The sequence below is a fragment of the Plodia interpunctella genome, chromosome 8 (assembly GCF_027563975.2).
Source record: "Plodia interpunctella isolate USDA-ARS_2022_Savannah chromosome 8, ilPloInte3.2, whole genome shotgun sequence".
Taxonomy (NCBI): domain Eukaryota; kingdom Metazoa; phylum Arthropoda; class Insecta; order Lepidoptera; family Pyralidae; genus Plodia; species Plodia interpunctella.
The window spans coordinates 4058410-4081826 of record NC_071301.1 but is presented as its reverse complement, the minus strand read 5'-3'; the positions used below and the strand labels follow the sequence as shown (position 1 = coordinate 4081826).

General features: G+C 33.8%; 1 protein-coding gene and 1 non-coding gene across 2 annotated transcripts; one reads left to right on the top strand and one right to left on the bottom strand.

Annotated features, from left to right (window-relative positions):
- Positions 1-10668: 10668 nt before the first annotated feature.
- LOC135309773 (histone-lysine N-methyltransferase SETMAR-like) lies at positions 10669-11022 on the bottom strand. Its single transcript, XM_064436126.1, has one exon. It carries the CDS (start codon positions 11020-11022, stop codon positions 10669-10671), a length of 354 nt encoding a protein of 117 aa, XP_064292196.1.
- A 12076-nt stretch (positions 11023-23098) lies between these two features.
- TRNAM-CAU (transfer RNA methionine (anticodon CAU)) lies at positions 23099-23171 on the top strand. Its single transcript has one exon. It is a non-coding gene; the product is annotated as a tRNA-Met (tRNA).
- Positions 23172-23417: the final 246 nt, after the last annotated feature.

The window sequence follows — 23417 nt, the reverse complement described above, 5'->3', positions numbered from 1 at the left end:
GCTCTCACTCGTGCTATCTGAAGGTAAATACTTAATGTGTGATACCCACATTTTCTACTATAACCTATACAAGTGCACGAAAAACACTTGTCCTCCCAATTATCGTAAAGTATGGAACCATAAATAAAAACTGGGATATCATAAGTTCCATAATCAAGTATCTTTTGTTGCCCAAATAATTGTTGTGATAGAAGGGGCGTGCGAAATAATTTATTCAGCTCGACGGGGCGCAGCTCAGTGCAAATTGGGCAACATGTGGCCTATAGGTGAAATCGATAGTTTTATGAATATTATATGAAAATATAGTTCGTATATCTATTTATCATTAGTATTAAAACTGCACGAAAATAATTACGGATTTGTTCCAAAGGAAGTTTTTATACGCCGATATACTCTGAGTTAGTAGTTGTAAGAATCATAATCAATAACAATGTAAGGCATGTGCTAGCTACTACTTGAATGAAAGCCCAAAATTTTGAAAATCTGTCTTTAATAGACGGAGAAATTTTTGAAAATACATAAAAAGATACACTCGAACTTCCTCCTTTTTTGGACGTCAGACATCATCAGACGACTTCTCCAAAAGACAAAAATCATAACGACCTTTTTGAGCAACTACAAATAATTCTAGCAATTTTGTTTCGATTGTCGGTTTTCTAAGGTCCATGCAGACTGGCCGGCAATCAGTCGAGCCGTAATGAATCCCGGAGGACACCCGGGAACAACAATCGTGACTTAACTCCTGATTCCCGATCTATTCCCAATACTACGCCTGATTTATAGCTGAAAATGCTGATTTCCATCAAAGAGTTGAAGAAAAATCTCCTTTTTATTTGAAGTTACTACATTTTTCAAGACTTGATTTTGTCCGTGAACATAAGAACTATTTTATTTCTGTCAAAAATCTTAAATATTATTTGAAGATAGTATAATATCTCAATGTTTGTACTAGACTTTTTATATCATCGGATAACTAAGATTTCAACCATGAAAACCGGTTACGCCGTCCATGTAGTCAAAGTATAGCGTCACATAATTGCGGTTCACTGTTACCAATTTTGTACAACACAAGATAAATCACAGCTGGACTATGAAACCAACACTCGCTGCTTTAAATATTATTTGCAAATAATATCGCATGGCTCAAGTTTTTTTAAGTAGACTCACTCAAAGAAGAAAGCTCTCTGTGAATTTTCATGTAATTAATAAAAACCGGTCCATTAACGGGATCGATTTTCCAAGCAAGATCCAAACAACCCCCCGGTGGATTAAGCCAATAACGCAAAAAAGAGGGGCAGAAACCTAAATGAGGCGTCTCGTGTTACTCTGAATATTTATGAGCGGCGATCTGCTTAGCTGATGTTAATGTAACTTAGCTTTTTTACTAAATAAAAGCAGTTAAGTGGGTAGCTACTACAAAGCTATATGATGGAGGTGTATAATAATAGATGAAGGAAAAAAAATGGTGGTTTTAATTCAGGAGATCCAAAAATGTGTCGAAGCTAATGCTATAAAAAAAAGTCAACAATTTGACGCAATTTTACATAGAATAAAAAAATAATTCAAAAAACATAAAATATAATCAAGCGGATATGTAACCGCTGCTATAGTTATTATCAAATTTCTCATTCATTATACATTAGCAAAAACATAAGACCAAGCTACTAAAATAGCATCAACGGAAACAAAACTAGCAACAAAACAAACTTAGTTTTGCACGAACGCAAAGCAGATTAGCATACGCGTAACTAGAATCGTCCCAAGTACAATAAAGCAATTATAACTGTCATATTTCACGGGACTGTATTAACATTTATATTGGAAGGCCTTGGATTGACTGAGGGAACTGTTGGTGGCAAATGTTGAATGAAAAATAGACTGTTGGAATTCGAATGAAAATTGCCGAAAATAAGTTTCATTGTCATTAGTAACATCAATAGCTCCATAACGGAACTACTGAATAATAACTCTTTATTACTTTTAAAGTTTAAATTTTAAATTTAAAAAGATGTCGTTGATTAAGAGACAGAAGGTTCAATTTATGGTTAAATTTCAAGATATTTAACTAAATTTATTAACTCATCTCATCATCAATCAATATTCGACTCTAATCTAGATGAAAATGTAGTAACTCTTCATTCAGAAATAATGATCTCTCTTCACCGTAATAAGTTTTAGAATCAAACGCTAGCATGCTTCAAATAGCAAACATAACATCTAAAATAGCTAAAATATGTGAGAAAAACAATCTTCAGATATCCAGTAAGGCCGAATGGTTGGTAGTTCCAATTTTCGTTCCATATTTCCATCGCAGTAAAATTGTCGACGTACGCGTACTTGCGATTCTGCGCACGGATGCACTCTTCGTGATTCCATTTGGGAATTACTGCCGCAAACTCACAAATCAGTACTTTCACTGCAAAACTATACTTATATATCAGATGACATACCTATTTGTTTAATACCAGAAATGAAATAACAAATAATTATATTTTACTTCTTCTTCAGTTTTTCCAAATAAATATTAATATTTTTCTGCTGATAACTCATCAGTGTTCATTAGATGGCGGCATACGTAAAAGTTAGGTTAGAAGGCATTAAGCGACTTGACTAAAATCGATCAGATTAGGCAGTATAGAGTCGCAAATATGCACCAGTAAGCAATTTTTATTTGGATTTAAGAGACCTCAAGGTCTAAAAAAATGATATGAACAAGGTTGAAACGTGTTTACTGTTTGTTCTGAATTTTAATCCCGTTCAAACCTAAAAGTCCCAGGTGCTAACATTTCCACATCAGTTACGTTGCCAATAAAACTTGAAGTCCCATGATAGAACAGGATAGAATAAAAATTCTCAACATGCGGCCTCCAAATAAATAACATTGACAGTGCCATAATAGCTTTTTCACTGGTCAAGGGGGCACGTTTTATCCCATTATTGTTTCTGAGAAATTGTAACAGTTTTGACGAGTGACCTGGCCGTTTTTCTTCGGCGGTAGTGGAGTGGAATGAAAAATTTTCAAGTCCCCCCTGTGTCCCTGGGGTGTCGTAGAACTCTGGCTCTGACCGCCGTCCGACAATTTGTCATATTCATATGTTAACGTGTCCGTCTTTTCTTGCAAAAAGTGGATAACTTAATTCCGGGCCGGCGGCCGGGTTATTCGATTTGTGTACATTCAAATTTCACGTCTTGTTATGGTAATACAGGTGTTGTGTATCCTCCGGCGGATTTTACCTTTATTTTTTTGGGCACTCGCTTGCGGCCGGGACTGCGGTGTTTTTGCGGGGATGAAATTGTATTTATTAAACATTTGTAAACACATGATTATGGTCTGTAAAACAAAATATGTTGTGGTGTAGACAGGGAACGAATCTCTCAGTTTAAAAATATATTAATAACAAAAATATTTACTCATAAGTCGTGAGATCTTTTCAAATCAAAGTATCAATGAAATTGTTTTACTTACACATTAAGTATTACTTATGCGAAAACAACAACTCTTATTTCGACTTTTGTACAACATTTTATAATCTACCAATCAGATAAACACAACAAAAATGTGATGCAATATAACACGGAGCGCCAAAATCAATAACGCAGCAATTGATGACTTGTCCGGTTTGTTTCCGGCTACCGTTGCTCACGCGCTTTACGACGGACGTGTCGCGATCTGACGTGTGGCTACCCTAACTTGGGAATAAATGGTTAAAACCATTACTGAGTTTGCTAAATAAATAAGTGAAGCATTGAAACCAATAAGTGTTGATTACCAATAAGCCAACCAATAAGCCTTAACGGCTATGATAATAATATGCTCACACCTCCACAGTTTTTCCACAAAACCAATATTTTATTTATTGTAATATTTTATTTTATTGATAATAAATAAATTAAAAAACACTTCATGCTGAAAAAATCCATTGTAATTTCCTAAAAGTATTAATATTTTATGGTAAACAAACCCTTTAACTCCAAAAACAAGCCGGTGGACATTTAATTACTAAATTTGCTAATTAAGCCACTTACCCCATTTCCATTAGGCGGACACTATCGTAAGCCTGTATAATAAGTTATTACAACATAATTTATTATTCTGTCATTACCGTGACACGATCGCGTGTCATTTCGTCATAAGTCAGCGTCATCTAGTAGGAAAGTACGGTAATTTTCATTGGGCATGGTGACAAAATTTCTGTTTACTTTTCCGGCGTTAAAATGACGCAGCTTAATCTCGTTGTAATGATAAGCTTTATGATAATATGGTAATGATAGGTATGGTAATGAAGTTTGTTTAATTAATTACATTATGAGGTTTCGAGTGGATCCTGCTGTGTTTACATTGTTAGTGGGCGTGGGTGCGATTTTTTTAAACTATGTACCTAATAATAATTTCACTACCTAGTGCAGAGAAAGTGAGTTGGGCTATGGAAAACGTGAGGAATCGCCACTTTATTTTGTTATTCCTATCTATATTATCTGTTCTTGAATTAAAATGGATTTGGCATTTGATTAAATGTTGCTATTCTTAATTCAAATTTACAAGATGTTAGAATAAATCATCAATTTATTCGTTCTAACTCAAGGGAATTTTAATTTAACACAGAAAAGTTTTAAAATAATGTTATTTTTGAGTGTTAAGCTAGTAACACACGGCCTTGTCACGAGAGGTACAGAAAAGGATGCAGATATTCGAAAGAAATAAAAAGGATTTAATATATACTAAATTTAAATGCGGTCCTTTTAAATATAATATATAATACACCCCTTTAGAACTCAATTTTTAAACAATAAATATTCCTGAAGTTAAAAAAAATAATAAAATATAGCACTTACACACAACGAAATCGATTGGAAAATTAAAAAAGAAATTTTGCTATTTTTTTTTCTAGAAAAACTAAAAATAATTACTTTAATTGTACCAGTGTAACCCAATAAGTCGTATGTAACAGTGTTATAAATTCGAATAGTTTATTTTGTTCAGAAAACAAATGGGTCCGTATCGCCTACTTAGTATGCACCCTCGGGAGGCTCAACTAGTACCAAAAAGTTAATTTTTAATTACATTTTTATTACTACTCACATCCCATCCAATTACGAAAAGAAATATTATAGGCTGCTTTCGTAAACAAATTGATTCTAATTTTGAAATAGGGTTCGGAACTCTTGCTTATTCTCAACCTAAATATAAATTATATTTAAAAGTAATCTATGTAATAAAATAAACAATTTACATTTCAGAAATTGCATTATACTTAATTACAGTATTTTCTTTTATTTAGCAAATCATTTTATCAATATTTATTTGTTGCTTTCTTTGTTGAAGCTAAAATTTGTTCTTCTATTACACTAACCTATTTCAACATTTGTGTTACAGATTTTGTTTTTGCAAAATATTATGGCCAATTTTATTTATATTCATCGGGCGTTTCAATATCACGGAACATCAAAACACAATCGAACATAAATGTGAGTAAAAACTGGAGCGTTACAAACCAGCGGAAATAGATACTGTTTATAGAAAAAACAGGTACCTTTGAGTACAAAGCACTACTGCTGATCCCTAGTGGCATTAGGAGATAACATATCGTATGCGTATCGGGTAAAAGCGCGGGGAATTCAGATTTCCATCCACTGGCAACACCGTGGATGGAATTTCAAAGGGTTTTTTCCCAGAATCCGTTTTGGGCAATAATGGTGGAGAGTTCGTAAAGAAAAGGCCCAACACTATTGCTCTATTTTTACTAAGACATTAAAGATCATTAAATAATAATAAATGAAAATAATTAAAGTGATCGTTGACAACAAAAGACTAAAAGCCCCATCCTAGTAATGTCACAATTTACAAAATTTACAAAAAAAAACACAAAATGCTTTTAGTAAAACATCTAAATTTTCATTCACAAAATTAATCCTATATTATAATTCGAATATAACGATAATCCCCAAAAGTACATTGTTTGTAACATACAAATGCACTCGGCTATGGCTTTCCATTTATCAGTCAATAAATATGATAAAAAGTATTATTGGGGCGTGAATGTGCCCGCAGGGACACAGGGCATAGGATTATTGTTTTTATTTTCACCCTTTATTCGAAATAACTGTAAACGTATGTGTTTTATGAGAATGATCTTCGACCAAAGATTTATTGGTGTCGGCAAGAATATTAAGAAAAATTGCATAACAGAACACACACGGGTTATATAGTGTGACAATTTAAATCTTTAAATTGAAATTCTGCCTGATTTTTTTTTGTTATAAATAATAAAATAATCTTTGCTTTGAAATCTCTGAGCACATTTTGATCAAAGTGGAAGTAGGTTCCAACTTATATTGTTTTTAGAAAAGTTTTTAGAATTTCGTAAGCTACTTTGATGAAGAATTGATTTTTTGTTGAACAATTGATTCCGTTGTCAAAACTCAAAACTTAAAAATCTGAACATTCATAAATACAATGAGAGACACACAACAGAACGGATGCTTAGATAAGAGACGAAAATCCTTCATTCATTATCGATATTGATAAGGTAATAATTAATTCACCAAAAGTATGAACCAAGTCATAGTCATAACATCCCAAACTCATATAGGCATATGCTGAAGTTAATATAAGATCGATAAATTAATTAACTACAGTAAGTTATAGGTAGAGGTGCGGCCGGGTCGTGGCACCTACCGTAACTACCGAGCAACAGCGGATTTCCCAGGAGGTCCCCGTTCAACGTTTAACATAGAACAAATTTTCGCAGCAGAGACAATGCTTTGAACTGTGACGGTGTAACCACTCGTAGACCTTGCAACACTAATAGTGTTAGGTAACGTTTTACAGTTAAAAAACGACGGCCTCTTCTCCTTGTGTGTTTCCAGCTTATGGACGTTTTGTAGTTTCTTCCATTCCAATGTGTCAGTCTCCATTTCAAACAATATCGATATCCCTTTCTATCTATACAATATTCATTCTATTCCGTGTTATCTTCCTCATGGCCTATTATTTGGGCAATTTCCTGGCATATTTTTCAAGACTTAATTTTTTTACGTAATCAAAATTTTGCCGCGCGTTCTGACGTAACTTTTTCACCAATAAATACTAGTTCTCCCTAATTTATAATCACATTACTAAAAATAATTATAATAATTAAAAGATAAACTTAATACGAATGAAGTTAGAGCGCCAATGATTATTACTAAGTTTATTGTTTTGTTTCTACTTCCTGATAGGCTGAAAAATATAGATGCATCCAACAAACAATTTACTGCAACTCGTGCAGTTTTAGGTTTGTAGGCATTTAAACCTTATCTCAGTTGTTGTAACGTATTCTTTGCCAATGGAGCGGCGCGCCCGCCATGTTATTCCGCCTATTAAGGCACCTGTCATGTGAGTTTACAATAAGTAAATATGGACGCTACGCTACCCTGTTATTGCCTCACTATTGCGACAATATCGCTTGATGTTTACAGAAAAATTAACGCGTTCGTTATTACCCTGGGCATTTATCGGAAAATTGGTCGGGGTTTGTTTGATTTTAGAGTGAATCTCGATGTGTATTGTGGGAATGTTCACTCACAATAATGGAAGGTGGGAATTCTAGTTATGAATTTAACTTTATTGGTATTTCAAGTCCTAATAAGCTTTGATTCGTTCACCTAGATTTCGGAATTAATCTAAATAAATTTATTTAGAAATTGAGAAAGGTACTTTTCACGTCAAATTTTAAATTATATACTAATCTAAATGCTACATAACTATTACTGGCATTTTGGAAATACCACATCCTGAAGCAAAACCTAAGAAAATATAAACCTATTTCCATAAAATGTGATTAAAAATCAAACCTTACGAAAAAGTATCTGCATTTATGAAAACATTTGTTTCTGTCATAATATATTTTCTTTGTTTAAAACAACCTGGCTAAGAAAATTATCTTCTTGACCAGGTATCGAACAGGTAACACAGATTAAGAATATACAAGATCCAACAAGAGAAAACTTTATCAGTTTAGTATCAAAACCGCCTAATGTGAACAAACTGTAAACTCCTCAGAGCGACAATGGGACAGTTCAGCTACTCGTACCTACGGAGCGATAACGGAGGGTGAACTCTCTAGGCACTGTCTGTGAGACACTGTGTGAAGTCTGTGTACAATACTGAAGATTTTATACACATTTGAATACTGTCTTTGTGAAATATAATGAGAACATGATCTTACAATTGTTAGATATGAAACCAAACCTTTTGAATTGCGAAGAAAACTATTTACACGAATAATACGTCCTTAAAACCTACAAGATAAGATTTCAAAACTATTTTAAAGATTAATGTTTGAAAATACCAAAAACAGCAGACTGCATGACTTTAACAATAAATGTATTTGAATACAAGTTGTCGAAAATCCAATTTTAATGATATCGGTTATTTTAAAAATTTTTTGAAAATTCAAATGTATTAAAAACGTATTTATCCTTATTTCCAAAACCTGATAACACCTCAACATCTTAGCCACAAGAGACAAAGAAAATTAAAGTATCGTCTGCGGCAATAATTTGACATTCGGAACATGGCTTCGCAATGCTATGGGAAGCCGAACTCCGCTCGTCTGGCAATTCCCCGTCGTCGTAACGTCTAATTCCCGTCGACTTACACACATCAGCGTTTCCGATATCGTGTTGTACCCCCTTTATGCATAGAGCAATGTGGGGCAGAGCCAGCTAGCCTTTCTTTATTCCGGCTTATACTGACCACCAGGCTACAAACTCAACTGTGTCTTGAAAACTCAAACTATTATTTCCCAAAGAGGCAGTTGTGTTTAAAGAGCTAATTGATCTCGATTCCAAACGCCTCCTGAAAAATACTCGTCTCAAACTTCTTTACACGGAATTATAATTTTGGTCAGTTGCACTCCATACAACCGGATCTTTAAAAGCAAGTTTGTTACGATCCCATCTACAAAGCTGTCAGAATTCGCCGTAGACGTTTAAGTCATGATGAATCACACATCTATACACGTACCTGTACACCATCAAGTATAATAATAATATAATTTCTCTAGGCCTTACAATTTAGTTCTTTTCAAAAGTTTTAAAATTTTTGTTTTACGCTTTGCTTTTCAGTAGGTCAGGAAAATAATATCTACTATGTATTATTTTCCGTTCCATTTCAAAATGTGGAAAAAGAAGTTGCTTCTGCAATAATGATGACTCTGCTGCCTCAATACACTGTACCTTCTTTTTCCATTTACACGGAACCGCACAAATATTGCAAACTAAACGGGAGCGAGCACTATTTACAATTTGGCCGTGGTTGTCGGTCCGTCCGTCCGGGCACATTCGGCCCATCGTTACACCGGCCATGTTTATACTGCCGCCTCTTTATTGCTGAACCTCACGGATGGTATCTCCTTTAATGGCAAATTTGATGACGATTAAAATGTCTATTCGTAGTTTGAGATGTTCATATGCGTTATTTGTGTCGACTGTTGACAGTATAAGCTAGGAGCCGTTCGCGTAAATGCCATTTAGATGCCTTTTAAATGCAATATATACCTAGTCACTGTCTAAAGACTGTTTAGTAAACAGTACTAAAGATATCACTTCAAATAAAAACCTACTCAATATTGCCAACAATCACGTAAACCATTGTTCCATTACGCAGCATTCCCGCCACTAATAGTGATCTAGTTAACACAAATTACTCACTAGCGTATGTCCAATTAAACACGTCAAACGTGCATCGTTGGTGCGTGACACGATTAGGCGAGCGCGTGACGGCGGGAGCGAATGTCCCAGTCTATACGCACCTTTATGGTTTTGACATAGAGGTGAAATTGAAGCTCACCAGCTTCATTCAGCTAAATTCTAGGAACAAATATAGCTAGGGGTGCGTGGAATTGATTTTGTATGGACTTGTAGTTCGATAAAAAACTGATATTTAATGGATAATTTTCTAAATGGGTTATTACTTATTATATTATAGGTCTTTACATATGAAATTGGCGTTTGGTATATTTATTTAATTAAAGTAAGAACCATTATTATCTATGCACTTTTGCCATCTCATATGTAGTTCATTGATCCCTTTACTAAAAAAACCATTCGGACGGGAATAAATAAAATCTTTGAAGGCTATTTGGACTATCGGAGTTGATTTTTTTCCCTTGAAAGAAGTTATCCAAATTTCGAAAAATCTGTGGTAATCTGTTGGAGCAAGTCCGGGGAGTAAGGTGGATGTCTTAGATATTCCAATTGAAGATCTTCTAATTTGGTAGCCGTCTGTTGTGCAGTGTGTGGTCTAGCGTTGTCGTGAAGCAGCAGTGGCATGGAGCGATTGACCAGACTCGGTTGCTTAGCAGCTACGAGTAGCTTTACCAGTTAGTTTGCAATTGCTGACAATAGACGTCTGCCGTAATCGTCTGGCCAGATTCGAGAAAACTGTAATGAACGACACCGGCACTAGTTCACCAATCGCTTACAACTAACTTTTTTTGGGTTAATTTTCGCTTGGGGCAGCATTTGGCTGGCTGGCCAGGGTCCAGCCATTGCGATGAGCGTTTCCGATTATCGTAGAGAATCCACTTTTCATCACAGGTTTTATTTGATTTAAAAACCCTTCATTATTGTGCCGGTTAAATAATGTAACGCAGCAGTCGACACGCGTTTGCCGGTTTGCTTCACTCAATACGTGAGGTACCCTTCAAGTTTCTTAATCTTCCTATTTTGCTTCAAGTGAATTAAAATAATTTTATCACTAACACCGAAGCCTGAAGCTAACTTGGACGTGGTTTGCGATGGATCCGCTTCCACAATAGCTTTCAATTCTTGATTATCAACTAGGGTCTCCGGCCGTCCACGGGGCTTGTTCTGCAGGTCGAAATTTCCAGATCGAAAATGTTGGAACCAAAAATGCACTGTGTTTTCTTTTGCGATACGACTGCCATACACATCATCAACCCTTCGAGCCGTTTCCGCAGCACTGGTGTCAAGGTGGAACTCGTACTCGTAAATAACGCGATATTTCAAGTTTTCCATTTTGTAAACTGAATGACGCAAACAGAAAAATCAGAAGAAAAAAACAAATTAATAACGGTTAACGAAACACAAATATATGTGTAAATAGCTGTATAAATTTGAATTTGGAATTCCTAACCAAAGAGGAGAAATTTGTGATTAAAGTGGCCAGTACAACAAAACGCCAATTTAATATGTAAGGACCTAATATTAATAATGTTATTTTGATTTTACAAATATAAATAGTTTGAGCCCGTTACGTATGACAACATTTTACACCTTCATACAAAGTTCACGAAGTTCGATAAACACGATTCCCCTTATCAATAAAAATTATATTCTCTGATTATATTGTAAAATAGAGCATCATTTTTATGTTAGACTTAATTCTGAAGTATGAATGATGGACATCAATGAATCTATAAATAATATAAACTGTATGCAATTTGGTAAGATTTTAGATATAAAATGTATTTAGCTAGAACAACACTACACTTATTAGAAAGCGGATAGACAGACATTTATAATGTAAGGCCGTAAAGTGGTATTACATATTCAGCACATTCCACAGCACTCCGATGACCATTATTGATTTCGAAATGTACAAATATACTAAACATACCTATGTGCTATATTGTCTATAGACAATGCATACATTTGATCCTTCATTCCTCGTGTCTAACTAAACTGTAAAACGTCTAAAACGAATTTAGCACACTAAGGGACATTTTGATTAACCTTCTAACAGTCTTATGAATGGTAAAAAAATAAATTACCAAATAGTTTTAAAGCTAATTTGTCGTTTAAAACGACAAATTCGCTTGAAAACGACACAGTATCGTTTCAAGGTTTTTTGACGACTGGGACTCACCCGCACATAGTCAGATTGTCACTTATTTTCCAGAAAATGTTTGAAACAAATGTTACTTTTTATAGTAGCGTCTATACCAGAACATCTACATCATCTGAACCACCTGGGTCCAGTAACCCAGGAGTAATTAAAGCGACGGAATAATTCAGCACCGACAAAACGAGAATTTTAATACGCAAATGAAATAATCTCAGATTGATGACGCGGAATCCCGAGTTAACGGTATTTTTCCCGCGCTTTTTCCGAATTGAATTTTTAATTATGTTTTATGGACTCGCGAATCGCAATCCCGTTGATTAACTACGCTTAGATTTTATTACATTTTTATAAGGCGCTTTTTTAAAAAAATCTACCAATTTACATATTAGATACAATTTTTATTTCATCAATCTGTAACTGAAATTTGTTTACATAAACGGATAAACGGATTTAAAAAAGAAAGTAAATATAAAAATAATTTCCATTTAAATTTCGTGAACTATCTCCCTTAAATGCCTCCCTCGGGTTACAAACAAACAATGAACACAAAGTTTGGATATTATTTCTTGCAACATACGAGTACATACATTAGAATAACTAGTGCACCAACTTCAACATTAGCTAGCAAGCAGACCAGGGTCTAAGATGAAAATAATGCCGGAAAATACGTTATTGTATTAGGAGAGCAATTGTAAAAAATCATAAATAAAAAAGACAATTTTACGGTTGCATTTGAAGTTTCACAATCAGATTCCTTTATTTCTAGTAGAACTACATAGTCCAATGTTTCTGATTGTGAAGGTACTCGTAGAATATTAATAATATACCTACTGTTTTTCTGTTTCTTATATTTATTTAGAGCAATACAAACAATACAAAAACATCCTTATTCGACACCGATTGAGTCAGCCCCAAAGTAAGTTCGAAACTTGTGTTATGGGATACTAACTCAACGATACTTTATTCTATAAGAAATACATATATAGATAAACACCCAAGACCCAGGTCAATCTGATAAAGATCATTTTCCATCTTGACCTGACCGGAGTTCGCACCCGGGACCTCTAGTGTACGACAAGTTATAGTTAAAGAATTAAAAAAATTTCAATTTTCTAAATCTCAATTTAAGACAAATATTAAATACCAACTGACGTATCTGTCTTTTATCTTTAATCTCATTAAACGACCTCACTAATGCGCGCGCGTTGCTAATTGAGGCGGGTACACACTGCGGTACGTGATGGGTAGGTACACTTGCCGAGTTGGACCCGCGACCCGTCGATTCATTTTAATAACCAACTTTGCTTGCCTAAAATTATGTTAGCCTCGCAAATATCGGGGATGAAGAGTATTGTTGGTTCCGTAGACATATTAATATTATTAGACATGGTCAACGACATAAATGACCTGACACTGACTGACATGTAAATCTAGATTCTTCTTTCTAAGACGGAAATAGTAATTATAGTGGGAGTAATAAAAATATACTTTTCTGTTTTCGACACAACTTTAACATTACAAAAAAAAATTTAGAAATACAGTTTTTTTTTCGATCGATAAATTCAAATTCAAATTCAAATCATTTATTCAGAAATTAGACCTTCACAGGCACTTTTTCTCGTCAATCTTTAAATTTATAGTTATTTCTCACAAGCTAGAAACTACTGGCATTTCGGAACGACCACTGCTGAGAAGAAATGCCGAAAGAAACTCATTTGAACAGTGTTGGCCCCTATCATGCCAGATCGGCTTACCATTATTGTTTCTTACAAAAAATTTTTTTTTTTCTTTTCTTTCTAATAATATATAAAAGTACATAATGTACATAGTCAAAAGGTATATCAAAACAGGTTATGATTGTGATCCGAGTGCTGATTATAATATATATATATATATATATATATATATATATATATATATATATATATATATATATATATATATATATATATATATATATATATATCGATGTGAAACACAATTAACTTACATGAAAATATATGAGAAACGAGATGACCAGTTCCCTCTGGCAGCACCCGTTCACGAGTTGACGCATGGGACAGCCATCGCGTAGCTCAACCATAATAGAGGGAACCTCACGACCCGGCCCACGACGCCACCACCAGATTGACCATTTGAGTGAGCATGACACACTCGATTCCCACGACTTCATAATTACAATTCTTATTCGTCGAAATAGAAGTATAATTCAGACACTTGAAGATCACAAATCACGTACATGTAATACCTTATAGATAAATAGTAATACCTTATGAAGGAGCCACACAGTATTTTCTCTCTATTAAATACATTTTTAATAATATTGTGACAAAGAATATTTTAGGGACGCGCACATAGCTGGTTGTTTTCAAATAATATGCGTTTCATTTATAAACAGAGACGAGCCGACCCGCCAAACAGCCTCCCAGTGGAGCGAAACTTTCCGTCCACCTAGCGACAATATTTGAAAGTTATTTCAGCGTTCACAACCCTCATAGGCGCCGTTAAAATTTTCCCTGCCACCTTATTCATAATACACACAAAACCCATCTCTTTCTCACCGTTATTGAAATTTATGAACCCGAGCAGGATAGAAATATTTACAAACTGACATCTCCGAATTAACGGTGGTCGGTTCATGATAATTTACATATTTAGGTGAAATTAACCTCGCACGTTAAATTGTATTATGAATATTAATAGGTGTGCGTGTGCGGTTAATGTATTATATTATATGGCTGAATGTAGACCCATCTTTATGGCACAGATTTTGTGCGTGGAATTACTACGGTCTTTAATTATGTCCATACGTTTCATTTCAGTTACTCCATATTTAAAATTTCATATTGAACCTTCTATAATTGCACATGATCATCAATGCCTCCACACTATAACAAAACAATGTAAATGTAAAAACATAAAATTAGTAAAGGAACATACTTATCTTGGACTTATAATTGATACGAGATTCTGTTGGAAACCTCACATAATTAGCATTTGTAACAAACTTAGAGCAGTTATGTCCAAATTGTCTATTTTAAAATATAAACTCCCATATCATACCTTGCGAATGTTGTACATGTCTTTTTTTAAATAATATATTATAATATATATATATATATATATATATTTTTAATATATTAGGACAAATCACACAGATTGAGCTAGCCCCAATGTAAGTTCGAGACTTGTGTTATGGGATACTAACTCAACGATACTATATTTTATAACAAATACATATATAGATAAACATCCAAGACCCGGGCCAATCAGAAAAAGATCATTTTCCATCATGACCCGACCGGGGATCGAACCCGGGACCTCTCGGTTCAGTGGCAAGAACCTTACCACTGCGCCACCGAGGTCGTCAAATATCGTCTTTGGCTGATAGTATTATTAACTATGGTATAAGTATTTATGGCAGAACATGCAAGACACAAATTGAAAATATTATAAATTACAATTAAGATTACTTAAGACTAGACCCCAAAAAACATTAAAAATAAATACAAACTTAATGATGCGGACTTATTTAGGCATTGAAAAGTTATAAATATATATGATAAAGTTAAAATGGAAATTGTGTGTGAAAACCTAAAGGAAATAAATTCCTTAAAAGTTAAAACTAGAAGCTCGGGTTTGCGCAACTTAACATACCTACCTAGATATACCTACCCTACCTTCAGTTAACAACGTCCACGGTAAAAGAATGTGGTAGTATTTTCTGCCATCTATATTGAATGAATACCCTAACAATATTTGTGAGGAAATAATTAATTTGGAAACCAGTATAACCAAATGTAAATTAAATTTGTAATGAGTATAGTGACTCGCCTTACCTCGTATAAACCTATATAGGTTTTTGTTGGTAGTGCTTGTATTTTTCATATAAATTATTGTAACATAAATAAAGAAATATTAAAAAAAAGCGTTGAAAGTTGAATTTTAAGGCATGAAATGAGAAAGAAGATATATATATTTTTTAAAGGAAACATAGGTATATAGTCTTAACACATAGGTAGTTATCAAAAAATCTTTAGAAGTATTGAAACATGATAATCAAACATAAAACAAGCTGGTAATTGTAAAATAATTTGAGATTCTTAGAAAAATGCAGGTAAAAATATGACTTTAAGTATGAAATGCCAAAAATTTTTGGCAAAACCTCTCACCAGTCTCTAAACACAAAACAGCAGACTGTTCATAAATGCAAACTCGAGGTTTATTTGGTTATCTAATAAAATATTACGAGCTCTGACAAGTGCCTGAAGCCGCCCCCTAGCGGCCAAATCTTACCTTTTTCAGTTACGACCCACGACCTCGTCTCTAACACGCGTCAAAGATGGCTTAGAAGTTATTCTTTTTAAGTGTCAAATCCAACAACAGAAGTAGCCATAATAAGAAATGAGGGTATACATATAAAAAGAAAAATAAATTTGGATACATTTATATCCGTGAGTACTGTAGGTAGGTATTGTATAATCTGTGCCCTTGGTGATATTAGGCTTGGTGATAGATGATCATAAAAATACACAAGATAACATATACAAAAATTGACGAGGTTTTACGTAGGTAATTTCCTTAACATGTTGTCTACTTAAAAAATCTAGAATACTGAAACAAAACACATGTACCATTTCTCTATCCTTTTACTTTGTGACTATGCTTTACCTACTACATACATATATTCACATTAAACAATATTGTAAGAAAACTCCGAAATTTTTGCTGCAAATAGATGAAGTTTAAATATTGATACCGTATTTTGACAACGAATAATACTATCAATCCATATACATATAGGCAAAATTCTTACATTTTTCAAATTAAATTATAATTATGATTTGTATAATATACACTACTACTGTACTATTTCTTTTTTGTAATACATAATAAATTTACGAAAATGAAAATATGAAATATTCAAGCAGTTGCAGAAATCACATTCATCAGTTTAACGCCATAAAGGACAGGGTCACATTGACCCCAAGTAAATTAAACAACACACAGGAAAAGTCCTTACGACTGGCAATAATTTGGAGGGCGGGAAAAATGCGAGGGGATTTAAATTTAATTTTCGAACCGGAACGACGCGAAATATCCCTAGCGGCTGTTCCAAGTTCAAATGTCGTAGAACAACATCTTGGAAATTACGAAAGAAAGAACATTTAAAAAGTAAAATAAAAATCAGCCAAGTCTTGTTGAAAAATTAAATTACTTTTTAGTGCGATACATAGAACAGAATTATTGGAATTCCCCCAATAATTTAAATAAAATAAATAGATAGATCTTAGTTAATTCTAGCCAGCAGATTTAGACCTAACTCAATGGGATGCAAAAGGTATTAAAAGCATTGATAAAAGAAAAAAATAACAGATACATGAATGGATCAAGCTATTGAAACTTTCGTATAAATTCAACCATTCAAATTGTTTTAAATTATTCAAAATATATATCACTTTCGCTGCATTTAAACGTTCAAGATAAACAAACTAAAAGGTATTCCCTGTCGCGGACTTGTACTTGGTAATTAACAGGGTCTCCTTAGGGAAAGCGCGGGTCCGGTCATAGCAATATATTATATTCCAGATGACATCGAGGGTTCTGTTTTGAAGGATGATATGGAGCGAGGATCGCCGACGCAATTTATTTTGTTGACAAAGTTTTGTTTGCAGTTTTTGGGGTTAAAATATGAATAGAATATTATATTATTCGAAAATGCTGGCAGACATACCGGGTGACGAATCACCTGTCTGCTTTATGATTCGTTTAAGTCACCTATTTATTTGCGTTACGTAATTACGGACAAAATAAGCAGTATATATAGCTTTCTAATTTCTCACGAATTCACATTCACAGAACTGTTCTTTATAAGTTTAAAAACATTTTTGTTTTTCGAATGTTCGAAACTCAAAAATTTTTTTAAAACTATGTTCGAGTTTCGATCCAAATTTGAAATTACCAGTTGTTGTTCTTTTTCAATGTGAACTAGGTGTACCTCAACTGCTTATTTTTCACTAAGTGCAGGTATTTTCCCAACTTATCAAACAACAGGAGAATTTGGTCCTGATATAATTTTCATAGTTCACTGCGCAGTTTTTACGATGAACGATATGGCGGACGGCGCGATTAATTCCTGAATCTTTGATGAGGTGTAAAGTCTTTGTGACTTCTTATGGGGACAAGGAGCTGCCGGGAAGAATGCTTTATAGCCTCTTAAGGATTTTACAAGGAAGGGATAACATTAGGACTGGAGTTTTCCTTAGGGCCATGCCCTGTTGCTCAGTTCTGGTCCGTTGTGACGACACAGTTGTAGCTCCGTTGTTTTCTAGATAGGTTTTGACACTAATGTGCATTGACGTTCGTCGAATCTCCGTCCAATTTCTACGTTGTCTGTCGACGGACATCAAGACGACGAAGCGCGATGACTTTTACAAGAGAAGTGGGTAAATTGGTTTTTATGAACAAAGAAGAAATAATACAGATACAATAGATACATGTAGAGAAATAAGAAGAATTGATAGAGATAAAAATAATGAAGCTTCAATTCGCATTCCATAGATTTATATCAAATCGTTTGTACGCTATTCTATTTTGGCTAAAATGTGACATATTGAAATCTCGACTTGAATTATTTTTTATTCCAGTACATATGTCTCAAATAATATAAAAAAAAACATTTGAATTAATATCATAACGTTTTCTAAATATTTAATACCTACAAATGCGGCACGAAGTAAATTTTTATGTTTACTTCCGTACATTATATTAATTGAATAAACGACAGAACAACAATGAAAACACGTAAATTCCGCGCATCCCAATACACTTGAGCGAGTAAATCTTCGCCTGACATTTTTATAAGAGCTCTTCACCCCTATTGCCTCACTAGAATTAGGAATTACGGTACTGACTGCATAAAAATAAAAGAAAATTCCTAGTTGTTTTTGTTGCAACAATGGTTTCTTTATCATTTTTACAATTATTTACAAGGTATAATTTTAAATAACATTAATATCTAAAATATTAAATTAGTCTGTAATATTTTTATTCTTGTCACGTATTTTGTCAACAATGAATTCTACAAGTGGTAAACAGATTCTTACCGGACTTACGCACCAATTGTAGAACTTGCGTCTACGATAAACTCATAGACGTCGTAGTCGCTCGTTGAGTTTGTGGCGTCCTATGAAACGAGTTTATGAATATTATGATGGACAATTTTATAATGTAAATTTAAGGAATTTTGATATTATTTCTAACAGGGTATTCTAGTACATTTGTACTGACTAGGTATTGACCTAAACTGAACTACATTCAGAATGAATTTGTCCCATATTTAAAATGGATTACCAAAACCTATATTCCAGTCAATTGCGTCATAGATTTATTTGAATAATCTGATTGACCCTTTAACCCATTTCTGGACATTATCCTATTTCGTATTCATTATTCTATTAAAGGTAAAAATTAAAATACGTCTTTGAAAAAAATATAGATTAAATTTTGCTGACGGTACCGAGTCTCATTCATCCGGGCGCCGTAACTAGTGTTTTTCGCGCAAGTTTTATGTGCTATTATTCGTTACGAGATATAAAAGTAATCCGGTCCGGGTTACGGCACCGGACAGACTAATCCGGCGCGGCTCGGTCACCCCTTTATGTTGGCTACTAAAATCTTGTTATGTATTGTTTATGTACTAACGGATTTTGTGGCCAGTAAACGTAATAATGGTCACATATTATGTATCAATAAAATCTATTTTGATTAAATAAAGAGAACAGTAAAACGATGATGATCAACGCTATGTCGTGGTTCAGTTTATATGTTTCAGATTGGAATACCACTTGTCTTTCATAGGTTTTGTGAACTTATTTGACTCACGGATGTTTAATTTAAAAGATTTACTTTCGCTCAGAACTATATTGTGAGGAAATTTCTAATTGATGATAAAGCATGCGTAAAATGTAAGATTGAGTCTTTCATTCCAAATATATATTTGTACCTAATAACTATACGAGAAGCAACGACAGCCTCCTACCTAGCCACAGTATAAAACCGCAATAAACAATTGCCAGTGCTCCAACATCTAGCACATTTGCTCGCGGCAATCCAAAAGCCATATTCTGCAATAAATAAAACAGGTCTCAGTTGCCCCATACCTTTCAATTTCTACGTGCCCGAGCCTAGTAAACAACTGTCATTTTATTTTATCACCTAGCTACCGTAAAGTCTCGCATGCGATAAATTTTAATGTGCACGAAATATTGTCGCGTGCTTGGGTCTTCGTAATGTCTTATGGTAAATAACGGAGGAAGAGGTAACTGAATTCTTGGATGTTTAAATATTTATTGAGACACATAAACGTAGGTATAGTTTTAAATACGTATGTAGCTATGTAACTAATGTTTTGCTAATGGTAGGGGAAAAGATCTTAACGTTCACGTTACGAACCGGTGCAAATGCGTTCTAATGTGAATCTATATTGTGTCGATTCTCCGCGATCGACATGTTAAATTGTGAAAATAAAATGTAAGATTTTTACACATATATCTTATCAATCTAACCAACACAATATTTACTCAACCCGAACTTCGTAAATTCTCGTTTTGGAAAGACCTTGAATAAGTACTTATGTGTGTTCAGAAATTTCCCTTTTTATCTAAACACACGGGGTCCATAAAATTATTCAAGACAGTTGCCTTGCTTTATGTAACCCATTGTAAAGAGTCTTTTAACTGTTAAAACTTTTAAACTCCACCGTTCCGAATCCCGGATGGGTCTCAAGAGGTCTCCCTTAAAAAATTAAGGCACAAGTTCAAAAAATAAAGTTGAAAGTGTCCCCTCGCTCGAGCGAGTAAACATTTTACGTCCGCTTAGGAATTGGGAGTTTTGAATTAAAAAAACTCTTTGTAGCTCGAAGAATAACAAGTGTTGTACATATTTGGATACCCCTAACATTTGTATGGGAAAACATTTTCTTTACACTGAAAAATTGGTTAATGTAATTGGGTGTAGTATGTTTCAGATAAAATATTCTCTATTGAAATATTATATTTTACTGGACAAGTCTGTATGTATAGGTACTTTCATGCAGCAAATCTTAACATTGGTACTAAGCGATAGTAGCATACAAGTTCAAAAATCCAGATAAATAAAGAACTATAATTCCACCTAAAACACTGTTGTACATACCTAAACTACCTAAACATACAATATATTTGTAAGAAATTTTAATGTTGTATCACATCGTCGCTTTTATTCATATGTAGATGTTGAAAGTCCTAAATCTTCAAAAAAATGTGGAATTTGTGAAATACAATACAATGTGAGAGGTACCCAAATACGGACACGCAAAAATCCGTGATTAAACCGCAACCGTGGTTAATTCATGTTGAATTCATCAAGTTGCCGTAACTAGGTGTCTTGATAATTTAATCCTTGCAGAATTGCCCAATTAAAATGTTGCCAACGACTTTTTAAATATTCAACATAGCAGAGAAGGGTTGAGTCTAAAACGTCACAAAATTTATCGCCCCTGAGAGATTTATTCGAAAATAATGACACTTTGCGTGTCGATTAGCCAAAGTTTGAGAAGGCTTTGCTCTGTTTGAGTTGGGCGTAAAAGTGTTTCACAATGTTTATGAATCTGCGCGTATTATTTCACATTTACCTTGATCCTTATTCCTTTAACTAAATCAACAAATACTTTTGTAAAATGTTTTTGTTATTTTATCTATTTATTTTCTTACCCTAACATTACAGTAGGTACATACAATATACATTGGATTTGGAATTACTGAATTAGCATGCAATGTATGAAATAAATGCACATACATACTTTATTCGTCATAGGTAGGTGCTAGCATTTTTCTTATCATAATTAAAAGATTATTCAAAGATCGAAGATCTAATATTACATTGATTTGATATATACTACCGATACATGTAATACCTAATATCAGTATAACTCTTATATAACAATAGCTAAATATTGTCGGGATAATCCGATACCGTAGCCAAATTGCGTTACATTGCACAGAGCTATACAAACGTATGCTCGCAGTCAGTCGTTCCGTCTGTCTGTCCAGAAATAACCCTGGGACTGGACAGTGGACAGTTTTCATTAGATTTCTAATCCCTACGGCAGCATTGAGGTTCGCTGCCCGAATATTCGGGACTGAAATATAAGTTGAATTTTTGAAATGAAATTCTAAATTGACTAACTAGGCAAATAATTCATTATAAGATAAATGCGATGGGACATTTTGTTAATAATCTATCTCTGATGGGATTGAAGATAGATTTGATAAAAGTGGCATTACATCTTTAATTAGATTCAATTACAAAAATTAAATACTGTGTATGTTAACTATGAAAATAAATTAGGTATCTGATTTTGTGGTAAATCGACAACGAGCGCGCCTTGCGTTTCTTTTCCTGATTTTTAGTTACTCGTTTTTTAGCTTTTTTGGAAAAATATTTTGTAAATACTGTCAACGCTACATCTATCAATTGAACAAAAATATTATATAAGATGTTTTATTAATCAACAATAGCAATTTATTTTATAACAGTACCTACACATCTGTTTACAAAGAACAAGAACCCCAAGAAAGTAGCCAATCTAAAAAATAAAATGTAAATACTTATTGATATTTAACCGCTGAGCTTTAAATACTCAATTAGGTCCTGTTCTTGTGAGCGTGTGACCAGTGTGCGGCCGTCTGGTAGTCGGATCTGCAAATTCCAATATTTCCGTGGTTAGGGAGACTGATATCAAAGTTATCAGACTACCTACGTAACGAGTAGGTATTATGCTAGATAACTTAATTCTAGACAACTAACAGTAATATCTAAACACAAAAAATATTATGGTCGGAGCACAAAAGCAGCAAAACTACTTATGTGCATCCGTGACGCGCGTACACATACGGTTTTTTAAAGTACTATTGGTCTATTTTATCAATCAGATAGGTAATTTTGACAAAGTAGGTAAAAAGTAGGTATCTCGTTATTTGTAATTTTTCAAACGATTGGACATTATTGTACTTGTTCGAATATAAATTACTATGAAATTAAATTTGGATTGATTGCAACTGTGAAATAGTGACGTTACTTCGTCACTCAATAAAATACTGTGTCCTAGGCCGGGGTGCTCAAAAATACCTACTAGTACAATCACGGTACGGGACGTGAAAAATGTTGTCGCTGTATCTATAGTGGCATTTCAACATTAGCTAACAAGCCTCGGTAGCGCAGTAGGCAGCGCGTAAGTCTCATAATCTTAAGGTCGTGAGTTCGATCCTCACCCGGGGCAAATTTTTTTACGTTTTAATTTTTTTTTCTAACTTCGAAAAAAAGTAAGTAATGAGTAATCAAAAAAGACATGTTTGAAACATAAAACATTAAAATTAAATGATAAATGTTTCATTTAAATTAAATTAATAGGTATTCTTGATTTAGTTTTCATTAATTTAGTTATTACATTATTGTATATTTTTTCAAAAAATAAATAGTCATAGTAAAAAGTACATGAAAATAAATCACTTGATCGATTTATTTA

Bases quoted from the DNA above. Each gene is read 5' to 3' on its own strand.
- LOC135309773 (XM_064436126.1), bottom strand. From the start codon at position 11,022: ATGGAAAACTTGAAATATCGCGTTATTTACGAGTACGAGTTCCACCTT.